This window comes from Monodelphis domestica, chromosome 6, assembly GCF_027887165.1.
Source record: "Monodelphis domestica isolate mMonDom1 chromosome 6, mMonDom1.pri, whole genome shotgun sequence".
In the NCBI taxonomy this organism is placed as follows: domain Eukaryota; kingdom Metazoa; phylum Chordata; class Mammalia; order Didelphimorphia; family Didelphidae; genus Monodelphis; species Monodelphis domestica.
The window spans coordinates 28,318,460-28,334,762 of NC_077232.1; the positions used below are offsets into that span (position 1 = coordinate 28,318,460).

Sequence of the window (16,303 nt, forward strand, 5' to 3'; positions counted from 1 at the left end):
TGGGCCACACGCTGGGCTCCATCAGCCTTGACTGAGAACCAGGCATGGGCGGAGCTTGGGCCAAGTGAAAGAAGGCCCCGGGTCCCCCCGTCTCATCTGACATTCATCGGGGCACCCCCCACCCTCCCCGAGAGACGGGCAATTCCTCTGACTACTCTCTAGGTCCTCTGGCTTGCAGGGGGCCATCCCGCCTGTTTGGTTCTTTATACAGGGCTGCTTCTGGAGCATGGAAGGGACCCAGACAATGTCCTGGGTTCAAATTCTGCTCTGTTACTACTCTTCTACCTGGGCAAGTTGAGACCCTTGACTGCCTCCATTTCTCTCCTTGTACAAGGTGACTGTTGTAGAGTTAACCAGGCTCATCCAAGCGCTGAGTCTGTGTGACATCGGAGCATCCCATTTCTATAGCTCAGGGCTGTCTGATAAAGGAGTCCAGGGTTGAAAGAATACTGTTCCTGACTCATCTTTTTTTATTCCTTTGTGTAAAAAATCCTTTACCTTCCATTTTAGGATCAATATTTAGTCCTAGATTCAAGGCAGTCGAGCTTCAAGGGCTAGACAGTGGGGTTAAGTGACTTGCCGCTAGAAAGTACCTGAAGTCAAACTGGAACCCAGAACCTCCCATCTCTCTGCCTGGCCCTCAGTCCACTGAGCCACCTAACAGTGGCTCTTTTTAACCAAACGTGTGGGAAGGGGCAGGAAGCCACGTTATCATTCAGGGATCTTGTGAGGGCCAGAAATGTAAGGGCTTAATATAAAAGTTGGGCTGCCTTATCCAAGAGTAGGATCACCAGCAATTTTAAGCAATTCCAAAATGATTTTTTTTTAGCAATTTATAAAATAAAGAAAGGGTGAAAGTAAGACAATCGGAGAGGATAGGGTAAGATATCTAGGCTACACACTAAGTATTTTGCTCGGGCTCCTGGCTCAACCCAGCCTGAGCTAATTTGCCCTCAGCCTTGAGCTGAGGACCTGGGATGCAGGAAGCCTCTCTCAAGAGGGGAGGCCTCTCCTGAGGCTGGTCCCTCCAGAAAATCGAGGAAAGGAGTCGGCCTTTCACTCACCCACATGGTAGTTCTGAGGGAAAAGTCCAAGAGCAGGCCAAGGACTCAAGCTGGAGCTCCTTCAAGACAAAGTTCAAGGTGAAAGACTAGACAGGAAGTTCTTGGCATTTTTAAAGACCTTCCCTTTCTGGCACTTCCTGTGACTTCCTTCCATTGGATGTGGACCAATTGCAGCTAAAGCTTTGCTTAGGACTGCCCCAGGGGCAGTCAGTTGGTTCTAATTCGTCACTCTTAAAATAGGATTGTGGATGGGGGGGGCTCCATCTTCCCTGCCTGTCCCTATCCCATGCCAATGATCCAGCCCCCCAGGGCCGCTCTGGTACAGGAGATGGGGGAGGAGTGGGGTGGGAATGAGGGACTAGTAAGGCTGAGGCTGGATTGGAACTCGGGTCTTCCTAACCCCAGGCCCCACTCTCCGTTGGGCCACCCAGCTGTCTTGTGCATAAATGCTACCATTTGAATAAACGCTCGAAAGATTTAGGACCTGAAATTTTAAAATATTGGTGTTTCATCGTGATGACTGAATTTTGTAAAAACTCATCGGCTGCTCCCCGGGGCCTTAAAGGATTGCAACGTCTTCCAAAGAGGCACAGTTTGGACACAATCCCACAAGAAAATGGTCAAATGGAGCTCCAAGAACCAAAGTGGCTAAGCCAAAGGACCTCTTCTAGCCGGCCACAGGCTGGGTCAGATTGGAGAAAGTTCTGTCCAGAGACTGGCCCATGTGCCACGCAGAAAGCCAGGGGCCGCGTCTTTTTAAGACTAACGCCATTTGAGGATAGCTCCCGGCGCCTGGAGATGGGAGGTCCTGGGTTCAAATGTAGCCTCAGATGCTTCCTAGCTGTGTAACCATGGGCAAGTCACCTAATTCCTGTTGTCCGGCTCTTCCTGCTCTTCTGCCTTGGAATTGATCCTTGCCTTGATCCTAAGACAGGATGAAGTAACCAGTTGTTTTTATTTTATTTTATTTTATTTTATACTTTTTGTTTAAAACCATTACCTTTCATCTTGGAATCCATACTGTGTATTGGCTTCAAGGCAGAAGAGGGCTAGGCAATGGGGGTCAAGTGACTTGCCCAGGGTCACCCAGCTGGGAAGTGACTGAGGCCAGATTTGAACCTAGGACCTCCCGTCTCTAGGCCTGGCTCTCCATCCACTGAGCCACCCAGCTGCCCCCTAACCAGTTGTTTTTAAAAGAAAGATGACGTCGTTCACAATTCCACAATGCAAAATAAGCAAGAAAAAGGTTGAATTAAACTTGACTTGTGAAGCGATGAAAGCTCAGGGACAGCAGGGCTTCCCTCTCTTCCATTCAGCCCCGCGTCTGGCCCCAGTAAAAAAGGAAGACGACGTGTGGAAGGGCCCCCCTTCATCAGAGATCTGAGGGATGGTACAGCAATTCTCCCAGCCGAAGAGAGCCCCAGTTCAGCAGCATTTGGCGTGAAAGGGCAAAGTGGGGTCCCAGCAGGAGTCAAAATGGGGGTTTGGGAAATTCCCTGGAGAGGCTTCTTTGTCCAGGGCATGAGCCTGACTCCCCTCTATTCCTGTGGCTCAGCCCCCGCTCCCCAACTCTGCCTCAGTTTCTTCCTGTCTCTCTCTCCTCCTCAATTTCTGTCTTTCCGTCCTCTGTCTCTCTGTTTCTGTCTCTCAGACTCTGTCTCTGTCCATGTGTCTCTCTGTTTATATATTTCTGTCTGTCTGTCCCCTTCCCTCCCTCCCTCCTTTCCTCTCTGTCTCTCCGTCTCTCTCAGCCTGTCTGTCTCTCTGTCTCCTTATATCAGGGATCCTTTAGCTGGGATATGTGGAACAAGTCGAGGGGTGTCTGTGGCCTTAGATGGGAAAAGATGACATCTTTGTTTTCACCAGCCTCTAAAGGAAACTGAGCGTTTCCTCCCATGATTTCGAAGAAGGGTTCCCCAGGCTTCACACTGCCAAAGGGCTCCACGGTCTTGAAAAAGCGAAGAGTTCTTCCTCCAATGGGGATTTCTTTTCCAAAGCCGGCTCTGTTTGGTCTATCACAGTGATGGTGAACTTTTAAGAGATGGCATGCCAGTCCCTGCCCCCCACCCTGACCATGTGCTGGGCACACCCTCCCCCCCTTATCCCACACAGGGCAGGGAGGAAGCACTCCCATTGACTTCTGGGCAGAGGGGTGAGGATTGGGAGGCACGTGTGGAGAGGGGGAGGGGAGCCACTCTGCCTGAGTCCTTCTGCCTTTCTAGTAACAAACTGGTGGAGGGGGGGAGGGCAACCATGTGCCCACAGAGCACACTCTGCATGCCATCTTTGGCACTCGTGCCACAGACTCGCCATCACTGCTCTATCCTGTGGCCCAGCTCTTAGCCAACCTGGACCGCCCCTCTGGGAGCTCTCTGGGCCCAGGCTGAGGCTGAGTGAGAGAAGGAGGCACCAGAGCTTGTAGAGGGAAATATGTTTATTGGGAAATAGATATCTTAGAAATACAAAACAAACACAAAACCCTCCCCTGTCGTGGGGGGCTCTCCAGTTCATGCTCCTTTCTGGGGAGGGGGCCTCACACCGGGGCCCCTAACCTCCAAACTTGTCTATGGCTTTCTGTATCCATTTCTTCAGACGGAAAACATGCGTGTAGAAGCCGTATTTCCCATCCCGGTCGCAGCCTTCCCCCCAGGACACGATCCCCATCTGGTACCAGCGTTTGTCAAAAGGGTTCTTAAAGAAAACAGATTTGAGGATGTCTCGGGGGGCCTCCGTCCTCCCTGCCTGTCCCTATCCCACGCCAGCAATGCCACCGGCCAGGGTCGTTCTTGCACAGGAGATGGGGGAGGAGTGGGATGGGGATGAGCTCTCTTGAGGCACCCCTAGAATGATGCCGGGACCCTGGGCCAAAGCTCTGGCACCACTGGCCTGGTTCCAGATTGGCCCAGGGCCCCTTCCCAGCCCAGCGCTTTTCCACGTATCCGTCTCTCGAGAAGGGGGCTCACCTTCATAACAAAAGGTCCCCCGCTGTCCCCTTCACAAGAATCCCCTCGTTCCTCAACGTTAGGTGGGTACCCTGGGGAGGGGGCGATGGATCAGACCCAGCCTGTCCCCCAGGGCCCTCCCTCCCTCTCTCTCTGCTGGAGCAGCACTCGGGCCTCTTCTCGGCCCCCCCCCAAACTTGCCTGCACAGAACATATTGTCTGTGATTTTGATCCGGGTGGAGGCCCGGCACAAGTTCTGCTCCACGATGGGGAGGCTGATTTTCTGCATGATTTCGGGCAGATTTTCTTTGGTGGAGGTCCAGGTCTCCTTTAGGTTGCCCCAGCCGGTGACCCTCCCTTTGTGCCCAGACAGGAATAACCTGGAAGAAAGGCGGTCAGAGACGGTGGAGGGAGAGCCTCTCGGCGCCCCCCACCCCCACCCCAAGGCCGTACTTCTGCACCATCTCCTTGGAGGGCAAGCAGATGGGGTGGATGTAGTCGGAGAAGGTGATGGGATTCTTGAGCTTCAGCAGGGCGATGTCGCGGTCCAGATTCTCCTTCCAGTTGTACTTGGGGTGGATGATGACTTTCTCCAGCTTGGCGATCTTCTCAATGGGCCGTTCATACCTGCCCAGAAGCCACCGAGAGGGAAGGCGTCGAGAGCGGCCCCTCCACGCGCAACTTCCTTCCCTAAGCTCGTGGCCCTTTTCCCGGCCGCCCTCCTTAGCCCGAGAAGCCCTGGAAGGCCCCCGGGCTACGAGCCACTTCTGGACCAGACGTGTCCCCTCCCGGGGAAGCCCGCGATGTTGGCCATGAGGCATCTGAGCCTTGTTTGGACCCTTTTCAAACGAGGGAGGGACAGGACACAAAAGGAGACGCGACCAACACGGGGGCATTTAGCTTCTTGGCCCCGCGTGCTCGGGACGGAGGCTTTGCTTCCCTTTTGGCCTGGGAAAGAGGGGAAGTCAGAGAGGGAGGAAACAAAGGCCTAGTGACTGAAACAAATAGTAGGAGCAGATTTTAAAAGTCAATGCAGAGACCTGAGGCAAAGGCCTGGCCGCATCCCCTAAGGCTGACCTATTGAGAGAGCCCGAATCTTGGCTTCCAAGGACTGAGGGAAGCCGGGCTCCCCCTCCTCAGAGGCTCGAGGATGTCCCCAGGAAGGATGGCGGCATTTACCCCAAGCATCGATATTTCTATTTCGAAACTGAGGCCTCTGGACTAGATCTTTAAGGGCCGTTCCAGGAACTCCATCCTCCCCAAGGAGCCCAGAGCCTTTGCCAGGCTCTTCCAGGCTCCAGTAGTGAAAACCCGGCAGGAGAAGGTGCAAGAGGGAGGGAGAGCAGAAAGAGACATGGAGCCATCTTGAAGCGGCACAGCTGGGTCACAGGATCCCAGACAGGAGCACAGTGCATAGAACACCAGGCTTGGACTTGGGGGCCCTGGGCTCGAATATGGCCTCGGACAAGTCACCTCACCCCAACTGCCAAGCCCTTGTGGCTCTTCTGTCTTAGAATTGATGCCAAGACAGACAGTAAGGGGAAGGAAGGAAGGAAGGAAGGAAGGAAGGAAGGAAGGAAGGAAGGAAGGAAGGAAGGAAGGAAGGAAGGAAGGAAGGAAGGAAGGAAGGGAGGGAGGGAGGGAGGGAGGGAGGGAGGGAGGAAGGAAGGAAGGAAGGAAGGAAGGAAGGAAGGAAGGAAGGAAGGAAGGAAGGAAGGAAGGAAGGAAGGAAGGAAGGAAGGAAGAGAGGGAGGGAGGGAGGAAGGAAGGAAGGAAGGAAGGAAGGAAGGAAGGAAGGAAGGAAGGAAGGAAGGAAGGAAGGAAGGAAGGAAGGAAGGAAGGAAGGAAGGAAGGAAGGAAGGAAGGAAGGAAGGAAGGAAGGAAGGGAGGGAGGGAGGGAGGGAGGGAGGGAGGGAGGAAGGGAGGGAGGGAGGGAGGGAGGGAGGGAGGGAGGAAGGAAGCCAGCCTTAGAGGTCACTTAGGAGTTCCACTCTGTCCCCTGACAGCAAAGGCAAAGATAGCTTGTGCCACACACTGAAGGGACCACTGCATCCTGGACACCCCTGGGGCAATAAACATGCCTCCCCTTTCTACAAGGCTCTATGGATGAGAGGACAAGTGTTGTTTTCCCCATTTTACAGAGGAGCAGAACTGAGGCTCAGAATGGCTAAGCAGCTCATGAGTGTGGCTGGGAAGCATCTGAGGCAGCATTTGAACCCAGGTCTCCTGAATGTGGGTCCACACTCTTCTTGCTACCACACTCCAGTGACAGTTCTTGCTGGACTAGAGCCCTCTCAGAAAGGAGTGCTCCCCCACGGCAGCCCTCTCCCTGGCTCTCCCTGGGCTTCCAGGAAGGCTGCCTGGCCTGCACCCCCCCCACACACCCTGCTCCCTACTTGGCACGCTGGTGTTTGCCGATGCGCACTAGGAGGTCCTGAACCGTGTAGTTCTTGTCCCAGGGGGGGTAGAAGATGCAGTGGGCAGCGGTGAGGACCCAGCGGTCACTGATGAGGCTGGCTCCACACAGCATTTCCTGAGGTCTCTGCCGGAAAAGCATCACCTGCCTGGAGACAGGAAGGGGAGCCTGGAGTCGGTCGCAGCCAGAACGCTGCCCTTAGCAGAAGTGCCACAGCCTCCTTTAAAGGGCTCCGAACGCCATCCTGAAAAGAGCCCCGGGAGGCAGGCGGGTACATACTACCCCTGCTCTACAGATGAGGAAACTGAGGCCAGAAAGCATAACATCACAGCCAGTAAGTGTCTGGGCTCAGACCTGAACCCCCATGTTCTGAGTCCGGAAACAAGGTGCATGGAGAGAATGTGGAGAGAGAAGGGCTTGGAGCTGGCCTGAAAGAGGAAGCAGGGGAAGAACGGGGTGACCCAGGAGGTTGGTTCCTCCCAATCCTGAATTCTAGGATGTGTGAAAAGAAGGGAAAGAATGGGAGGAGGGCAGCCGGGTAGCTCAGTGGATGGAGAGCCAGACCTGGAGAAGGGAGGTCCTGGGTTCACTTCCCAGCTGGGTGACCCTGGGCAAGTCACTTCACCCCCATTGTCCAGCCTTCACTGCTCTTCTGCCTTGGAGCTACCAGAGTACTGATTATAAGATGGAAGGGAAGGGTTTAAAGAAAAAGAGGAAGAAGGGGCAGAGGAGAGGGAGCCAGAGGAGGGAAGGCCCCTGGCAGGGGCACAGGGAGAAGGATGGGAAGGGAAGGCGATGGGGGACGAGGGGGCCAGGCTGCCCGCCTCAGCCTCCGATCCGCCCAGCGTGCAATACGTCCCTACAATGGCTTCGCCATTGGGCCCGTTGGGGCCGGTATTCCAGGCTACTCTGGGGTCCTGTGGGAAGAGGTGCTGAGGCTGTTCTCAGCAGGCACCCGGGCAGTGCTACAAGGAAGGACACATTCCCGCGCAGGGAGCACAGCTTTTGCAATGATTTGGGGGTGGGAAATACAGTCTCCCCATGGAAAGACCAAGAGGCCCACAAAATGGCAGCCTGGAAGATTAGAATCAAGGGGGGGAGTGGGACGGTGTCAGGAGAAGGCAGTATAATGACAGGAACAATAACAATAGCCATAGCCACATCCGGGCATTTGCAGAACGCTGGGAGGTGTGCGGCAGGCGCTGGGCTCCCGCCTCATGGGAGCCTCACAGCCCCCCGGCTGCCGGGGAATCAGGGAATCCCTGGCATGGGGTCAAGGGCCGGGCCTTACCAGGGGGCAGTGCCCGGCTCCACGTTGTGCCCATGCACGATGCGCCCGCCCAAGTAGGAGTTCAGCAGATGCTTCTCATCGTTGTCCATCTGGCCTATCTTCTCGAACAGGGGCCGAATGCCGCAGTCTGCAAAGCCAGAGGAGTGCCACGGAGGCCCCCGCCTGCCGGCCCCCCACCCGCGCCAGGCCCTCCGCTGGCCTCTCTGCCTTACCCGCTTCTCCGGCGCCGAAGGTCTTCTCATTGAAGAACACTTGGTACTCCTGCACCGCGCTCCGGCCGTCGATGGTCTCCGGCTCCGGCTCCGGCTCCGGCTCCGGCTCCGGCTCTCTGTCCACCTCCTCCTCAAGGATTTCTGGGGGCAGGACGGGCAGTGCAGGGCGGTCTTGAGCTCCCCGGCCTGCTGCGTCCCCCCCCCAGGCTGCAGGCAGAAGGCGGAGGCTTTCCTCCTCTTGGATTCCCCCCACGCCATGCCCGGGGCTTCCCTCGGGACGAAGTGGGTCCTGGCAAAGTTCTGCAGAGCGTCGGCACCGCGGGAAGAGGCCGCGTCCTATCCCTGTGACTGGGGTCTGACCCCGCCGGCTCCCCTCCCAACTTTTCTCCCACGGCTAGTCTGGCGCCCCCGTCCTCTCCCCACTTCCCACCTCTCCTCAGCTCCACGGGGCCAAGGGTCTCTCGCCCCAGCTTCTGCCCAAAGTGTGGGCTCACTCTGCCCCGGCATCACAGTGCCTGGGGGGGGCCGGCTGAGTTCTGGAGGCCACCTTAATCAGCCCGAGAAATCAGCTCGTGGCATAAGGCAGGAGCAGATGTGGCTCCCCTCAGGGTACCTGCCCCCAGAGCCCCTAGTGTACCCCAGAGCACCCCAGAGTACTCCAGAGCACCCCAGAACACCCCAGAGTACCCCAGAGCACCCCAGAGTACCTGAGTACTCCAGAGCACCCCAGGGTACCCCAGAGCACCCCAGAGTACCTGAATACCCCAGAGCCCCCGGTGTACCCCAGAGTACTCCAGAGCACCCCAGAACACCCCAGAGCACCCCTAGAGCACCCTAGAGTACCCCAGAGCACCCCTAGAGCACCCCAGGACACCCCAGAGTACCTGAGTACCCCAGGGCACCCCAGAGCACCCCTAGAGCACCCCAGAGCACCCCAGAGCCCTGGGCTCACCGCAGTAGTTGACCTGGCAATACTCCATTCTGATGGGGTTCCCAGCCACGTAGCACCAGAGGCCTTCCTCGTCCCCGTCCGGGTTTCGGCAGTAATTCTCTGCCAGGGACACGGAGGGGTCGAAGTTCTGCTCCTTGAGGAGCGGCTTCAGCAGCTCGGAGGCCCAGGGCAGGCAGGGGCTGCCCGAGAGGGTGGCCGCCAGGCTTCCCTGATACTTCCGGCCCTTGTCAGGGACGCAGGGCTGCGAGTTCCTCGGGTCCAGCCGGCTGGGGCTTTCTGTAGTCACCGGCGCGGTGAAGCCGTCCCCTCCTGAAGCATCGGGAAATCGGGGCGTCAGAGACAGTTTCCCGCCAGCGAGCTCTGAGCCCAAGCCCGGGAGAGGCCCCGAGGGAAGATGGCGGACCCCGGAGACCGCGGCGTCCAGGGCCTTCCTTTTATAGATAAGGAACCCGGGATATCGAGGTAGCCCCGTGGATAGAGCCAGGCCGGCAGTCGGGAGGTCCTGGGTGCAAATCAGACATCAGACTCTTCCTAGCTGTGTGACCCTGGGCCAGTCCCTTCACCCGCACCCAGCCCTGGCCACTTGCTTGTCTTGAAACTGATACGACAGAAGGGGGGGGTGAGTTAAAAAACAAATGAAAATGTCCAGAGGACGAGCCTGCGGATAGTAAGCTTTTGGGGTTTGGGGGAGACGAGGGTGTGTGTGGGCAGCAGGGACGGAGCCGGCCAAACGGAAGGTGCCGAAGAGGCGAGGAGGCCCCGGAAGCCGTCTATGGCAAGAGCCAGGCTGCGGGGGATTCCCAGGATTCCCTGCTGGGATGGGTAGCGCCAGTCGGCGGCTCGGGACGCAAGAAGCCAGCAGGACCGGCCTGGGGCTGACGTGTGGCCGAGCAGCAGTCAATGGGGCAGAGCCCGGGGCCGCCGGAGACGGGCTGAGGAATGGAGCCGGGTGTCCGGGAGGGGCGGATGGGTCTGGGCTGGACAGAAGGTCAGAGAAGGGAGCCGGCGACAGCCACAGCGCAGGGCGGACCGTGGAAGCCCTGGCCGGAGCCTGCCAAGCCCCCTCGGGACCTCCTTTAAAGGGTTACGGAGGAGACTCGAAGTACAGCAAAGACGTGCCTGCCGCGGGCACGGCTCCATCCCCGGCTAGAGGGTGCCGGCGAGCCTGGCGGGGAGGGGACTTGTGGGGAGTCGGCCCGGGCCGAAGTGGGCAAGGAAGGAAGGAGGCCGGGAGGCACCCAGTGCCCGGAGGTGAGGGGAAGAGCGACTCCGCACCCGGGACGTGGGCCCTGGGGAAGGTCTGGAGAGGATGCTCGAAGAAGCGCATTGTGCCAGCCTTTGCCAGGGTTACTGCGGACCAAGACCTGGCCTCCCTGGCCTGGTTTCCTCCTCTACAAGGTTTAGCCAGCCGGCTCGGTTCTAAGGGTTCCTCTGCCTGGAAACCTGTCCAGGAGGCTCTACAGGGAGCTGCCCGCCCCGGCCCGGCTAAGGCATGGGGGCCACCCTCCCCGGCCCAGGCTAATTCACTGGGGCCATCTGTGCCCGCCCCGGCCCCAGCTAAGGCATGGGGGCCACCCTCCCCGGCCCAGGCTAATTCACTGGGGCCATCTGTGCCCGCCCCGGCCCGGCCAAGGCGTGGGGGCTGTCTGTGCTGGACCCAGCTAAGGCGTGGGGGCCACCCACCCCGGCCCAGGCTAATTCACTGGGGCCATCTGTGCCCGCCCCGGCCCGGCCAAGGCGTGGGGGCTGTCTGTGCTGGACCCAGCTAAGGCGTGGGGGCCACCCACCCCGGCCTGGCTAAGGCGTGGGGGCTGTCTGTGCTGGCCCAGGCTAAGGGCCCAGGCTAAGGCATGGGGGCCCCCCGCCCCCGCCCGGGCCGCTGGCCCCCCTGCCCCCCTTTAGGCTCACCGCAGACCGGGATGCTGCACTCCTCTCGCCGCACGGAAGGGGTGCTGGTGTAGCACCAGGGCCCGGTGGAGCTGCCATCTGGATTCCGGCAGAAGTTTTCCCGTAGGTCGGCCGTGGGGTGCGTGCTGGAGTTGAGTCTGGAAGGAGAGCGCACTCAGCCCTGGGGCGGCCGGCAGGGCGGGGGTCTCGGGGCTCTGGGTGGGGGAAGGAGGAGCCGCTCACTCTGGCTTGTGCGGGTAGCGGCTCCTCCACAGCTGGCACTCGATCCCAGACTTGGTGACGGAGATGTTTCCGCGGTAATTCATCCCGTTGCCCTCGGCGCAGATCCCTACCGGAGACAGGTCCGCAGGAGGGTCCTTGAGCGCCGGGGACACCAGCCCGGCCTCCTCACTCATGTGCCGGAGACGGCCCTGCGCCCACATTCTCGCGGTGGCTCAGGCCCTTCCCCAGCTCTCCTTGCAGCTCCTGGCGCCCACCGAAGGCCCGGCCCGGCTCCCCTTGCTCCAGCCGCTCTGCCCCGTGACTAGCTCCCCCTCCTCCTCCGCGGGCGCAGCTCTCCCCTCTCCAAGCTGATCTGCCCTCTGGCCCAGCAGCCCACTTACAGGCGAATCTGCCCCCTCCTCACCTTGTAGGCAGGCATCAAAAGTGTCTCTGGAGGGCCTCAGAGATCCACAAACTAGGAAAGAGCCAGAAAGGTCCATGGGAGCAAGGGAGGAGGTGCCGGCAGCCAGGTGGCTTCTGGGTAGGGCACAAGCTGGCTCCGAGCGCCGCAGCCCCAGAGAGCCCGGCCCGTCTGCTCCGGGGCCAGGGCTGGGCGTGAAAGGAGGAGTAGGGTGGGGTGGGCAAGGCTATCCCCGACGGGATGCAGGGTCAGAAGATGCCCGTTTGTGCCCAGGAAGATGCTGGGCTACATGTGCCCCATCTCTCCCCTGAATGTCAAACTTACTTTGGTACTTGGTCCAGAAAGCATCCTGTAAGGACAAAGGCCGGTGCTGAATGGCTGGGAGAGCTGAGGGGCTGTTGCCTCCATCCCCCATCCTTCCCTTAGTCCCTTCCCACTTCTTGGGGCTCCCTCTCACCGTGACTGGGGCTGACTCCAGGGCCTCGAAGGCCTCCTCATAGCTGCACACCTCCTCCAGGCACTCCCTCTCCAGATTTCCCTTTCGCATTTCTTCCAGGAAGCCCTTGTTGGCCCGCCGGGTCCTCCGGAGCACAGACAGTGCCTGCTGCTGGCCTAGGAACACTATGGAGGGGAGGGAAGTGTGTGTGTGAACCGGCAGCCCCCAAAAGGGCAGGGCCAGCCTGGAGAGGCCCAGAACTAGGCCTCCCTCTTGGGAGGGCCCTCATTGGAGGTCAGGGGGCGGGAGAGACCTCAGAATCCCAGGACTAAGTGGTGGAGAGTCTTGGAAGGCTCATCTGCTGTGACGTGCCGCGGCTCTAGAGACAGGAAACTTCTGAGAGCGAGGACAGTGCAGCCGGAAAGGAGCAGGCCAGGATTTGGGCCTCCGCGGGACGTCATGCTCTCCGGATATACTCCCTCTTTCTCCCGCTCGTCTCTGGAGGCCCATCGAGACAAGCCCCATTCTCCTTCTCCGACAGAGAAGCCTGCCCAACGCCATTCCCCAGCAGAACTCCTCTTCGCCTCCTTCCCAGTCTTCCTCTTCTCCCTTCCCATGGAGACCAGTTTCCACCAATCCCTCGTTTCCTGCTTTCTTTGGTGACCCTGTCCAGACCCCAGAGAGCCAAGGGGTCCCCGGGGCCCTTACCGTGCTCACAGTGGACAAGACATAGCCAGACTCCCAGGCTCAGGCAGCTATGCAGGGTCAGGCCCCGAACACCCATCATGGTGCCTGCGGAGAAGCTGTGGACGTAGGGATCGCAGGCTGGCCGATCTGGCCCCTCTGGGTTAATGTTGAACCAACATGAAGAAATCAGCAGGCAGAGGTCATGGGTCAGGGCTAAGGGGGACAGCCGCCGCTCCTCCCGCCCCCACGTTTGGCTGCCCAGGTCGCTTCTGCTCTGTGCTCGTGGGCACGTCGCCCTGGAATCGATGCCCACCGTGCTGGCCTCTTGTCTTGGCCCGGAGAGAGAGGAACAGAGCAGAGGTTCCCCTGGGAGGAGACGGCCTCGGTTAGGACTCCCCAGCTATGGCTGTGGGGCCCGGGGAGAGCCACTGCGCTTTCCACTCCATTGTCCAAAAAAGTGGGCCATCAGCGCCCATCCGGCCTGCCTGTAATGGAGGCCCTGAGGGGTCACGTGACTTAGTCAGTGTTGTGCGGGGAGTGAGCAGCCAAGGTGGCCTTCTTTGTCCCCGGCAAATAGTAAGCACTTACTATGTGCTTGTCGATGGGAATAACACAAATTTGAATCTGTCTCCTGCCTCCCTCCCTGTGCTCGTTCTAGGCTCTCAGATATAATAGATAAAAAAGTGGCTACACAGGAAACATGGGAGGAATGGCGTGAAATGGGGCAAAGCAAACAGTGGGAGAGAAGAACCCGGGGACGGCTGCCATGACAGAAGGGAAACCACATTAGTACTTTCGGAACTCAGACGAGGGCCACGGCCGGTCTTGAGAGCAGAGGACCGAGGATGAAAGCCCATCGGCCCTTGCTAGGCTGATAGGGGAGGGAACTACAGGTACTGGATGATAAACCAGAGCTGAGTCAGAGAATCATCGAAAGGTCCTAACAGAGGAGGAAACCGAGGCCCAGAGAAGGAAGGCGACTCAGCCCGGAGTCCTAGGTTCTAAGCCCACAAACCCACAACTAGTTCCATTTGGGCTCCCTTTGATGATTGATTTATTCAATCAATTATTTGATTGAACAGAAGGCTAGTGGGTAGGAGATCACATAACAAATGGCACTGATGACATCTTTCCCCCAGAATTCCTATTCACAGTCAGAGCCATGACATTTTTTTTGGCCTCAGTGACTCATTTGTGATCATCAGCGAAATTGTACATCTTTGGAAGGGAATAGATGCAAAGAAAGGAAATAGCTTGGCCAACGCGTGCTAGAAAGTGCCCCAACTTGTCACCTGGCTCTCCTGTGGGCATACTCCCTGGATCCGGGGGCTTTGCCCACTGGATCACGGTACTGGGCTGACCAGCCACTGCCATGCTCCACTGGCCTCCCAGGCTTGGGCTTCTCTCACCCCTAAGCTGACATGAAGCCCACCAGAGGCGTCTCTCCTGTCGTTTCCCTGCATGGCTGTCCAGCCCTTGTTTTCCCTCTCCCCTCCCCCGGCCACTTCCTGTTTGCTGTAGGTAGAGGGTGGAAGAGTAAATATTAGCCCTGAGCCTGAGGACTAAGGGACAAAGAGCAGATCCAGAGAGAATAAAAAGTTCTGCCTCTCCTGGGCTTCCTGCTGTGGTCTGGGCTAGGGCCATGTGCTCTTCCGGGAGGGGGAAGTTAGGGTTGAGGACAAGGATTACAGGAAGGGAAGGGAAGGGAAGAGAGGGAAACCAGGTGTGTCCACTGGGATCCAAGGTCGTCCCCAGGGATCCAAGCCATGCTATCTACTCCAGCCTCAGCCTGGAGAGGAACATAGAGCTGGAGCTTCCCATACAGAGTGAAGAAGGGTGGGGAGGCGAGGCTTGCATGGTGTTTGCAAAGCCCTTGGTGCCTCAGGCTTCTGGAAACTGAGCTTAGATGTTTGGTGGAGGTTGAGGAAGGCAACCCAGAGAACCTGGGTTCAAATCTTGGGTCTGTGTGACCGGGGGACAAGTGGCCATTCGGGTCAACTGTGAAATGAAGGGGGTCGCATCAGATGAAGTCTAAGGCTCTTTGAGCTCTAACTCAACAATCAGAGTTGGAATCCTTCCCTCTCTCCTTCTACATTTTTTTTGAACATTCTGTGGCTCAGATTGACTTCGTTATCCCATGTACTCATTATATGATGGGGCCATTTTCTTTTCTGAGTGTGCATTTGCTAGAAAATATTTACACGTCTTGGGCATACCATCGTCTTTTCCCATCTGGCTCTCTAGGACCCGCAGCTTTCCAGCATCACCAGAATACTGGAGGGATACTTTGACTAGGGGAAATACAAGGATGGCAAGAACCAACCTATCCACTAACAATGGACGCATTAATCTGATTGTGGGGGTTGGCATTTCCAGAAAAAGGGGAGAAGGTATCCTTGGCATGGCCAGGTTACTAAGGAGAATTGGAACCAAGGTGAAGCATGGCCAGTCTTCCTGAAATAGTGGGCTGAAGGTGGCTTTTTTGAGGGGAAGGGGGCAGCCTTTGAGTATCTGGGATTATTGGAAGTGTAGACCAAGTTCCCAAAGGCGTTACAGTTCTCCTCTTGCTCCAATTCAATTCTGAGTACAGTTCACTGTTTTTTCTGTCTACTAGTATATATGTGTTTATTTGTGTGTTGTGTATGCATCATACACATCAATATACATATTGATAAGTTAATTTAAGGGGCTATCTATCCAATTACCAGTTTGGACCACAGGCATTCTTCATTCAATTGGCATTTCCCATGGGCCTTGTAATACAAACAATTGTTGCATTTGGTGTATTCATTGAGAAGGTTCTCGTATTCTGGGGTTTTACATGAATATATCCACATCCATCTTTATATGCACACATATATCTTAATATCCACAGCATGCCACCCAATAGGAAGGCACATCAGGGTGGCTCCACCACAGGCAGCACAGCCTTCCAGATGAGGAATCCTTTCTCCATTTGGCTCCTATGATAGACATCCGCCATGGCAGTGGCAAACACTTTGGGTACATAGCATTCTTCTAGTGATGGAGGATTATTAAATGAAGCTTTTCTGGTTGTATTTGTCAAGGAGTCTTACATGTTCTTCATATATACGTTGGAAACAACTTGTTGGAGGCGAGCCAGTAAGGTTTCACGCTGTTCCACAGAGCTCAGTTTTTATAATCAGCATTAATGCAGGGGGATCCTGAATTCACTGCACCTTTTGATCATTTTGAAAATTTCATTCAAATAAGGCTTTCTAATAAGCCCCACTATGTGTTGGCACTAGAAATATACTGTCAAAAATCATCCAGGAAGACTGCCCCTTCCCTTCTCCTATTTCCATCAAGGATAATCTTAAGATATGTACAGAGCATTAAAAGAAAAAAGACTCTTATCTTCTTAGAACTAATACTAAGTATTAGTTCCAACGCAGAAGAGTGGTAAGGGCTATGTGACTGGGGTCAAGTAACTTGCCCAGGATCACACAGCTAGGAAGTGTCTTTAGTTAAATTTGAATCCAGAACCTCTCACCTGTAAGCCTGGCTCTCTATACATTGATCCACCTTGCTGTCCCTAAGCACTGTCATTCTTAAGGATTTTATAATGATAAAAAGTACAAATGTGGATTATTATTAATGGTGACTTGACCTGCTGTTCTCGTAATAGCATGCGTAACTCTCCCCATTTGTTAAGTATCTTTCCTTCTTTCCAGTATTTTGAGACTCAATCCCTTAAAGCTTCCAAAACTGCTTTGCGACAAGCACAGGTTTCTTCTGTGTACACAAGGTCT

At 56.5% G+C, this 16,303-nt stretch overlaps 1 protein-coding gene and 1 non-coding gene across 2 annotated transcripts; both read right to left on the reverse strand.

The window, feature by feature from the left end:
• Positions 1 to 3,480: 3,480 nt before the first annotated feature.
• F2 (coagulation factor II, thrombin) lies at positions 3,481 to 12,891 on the reverse strand. The gene is made up of 14 exons (XM_007497392.3): positions 12,552 to 12,891; positions 11,865 to 12,028; positions 11,732 to 11,756; positions 11,411 to 11,461; positions 11,008 to 11,113; positions 10,786 to 10,922; positions 8,878 to 9,186; positions 7,926 to 8,066; positions 7,714 to 7,840; positions 6,403 to 6,570; positions 4,460 to 4,633; positions 4,208 to 4,386; positions 4,028 to 4,098; positions 3,481 to 3,755 (listed from the first exon to the last, which is right to left on the reverse strand). Exons 1-14 carry the CDS (start codon positions 12,628 to 12,630, stop codon positions 3,612 to 3,614), a joined length of 1,875 nt encoding a protein of 624 aa, XP_007497454.3. The 5' UTR covers positions 12,631 to 12,891; the 3' UTR covers positions 3,481 to 3,611.
• MIR12369 (microRNA mir-12369) lies at positions 8,066 to 8,130 on the reverse strand. The gene has a single exon (NR_162937.1). It is a non-coding gene; the product is annotated as a microRNA mir-12369 (primary transcript).
• Positions 12,892 to 16,303: the final 3,412 nt, after the last annotated feature.

Coding starts and splice junctions, on each gene's coding strand:
- F2 (XM_007497392.3), bottom strand. CDS start 12,630: ATGATGGGTGTTCGGGGCCTGACCCTGCATAGCTGCCTGAGCCTGGGA. Junction 9,187..10,785: donor GTGCAGCATCCCGGTCTGCG/GTGAGCCTAAAG, acceptor CCGATGCTTCAG/GAGGGGACGGCTTCACCGCG. Junction 8,067..8,877: donor TTGCCAGGTCAACTACTGCG/GTGAGCCCAGGG, acceptor TCCTGCCCCCAG/AAATCCTTGAGGAGGAGGTG.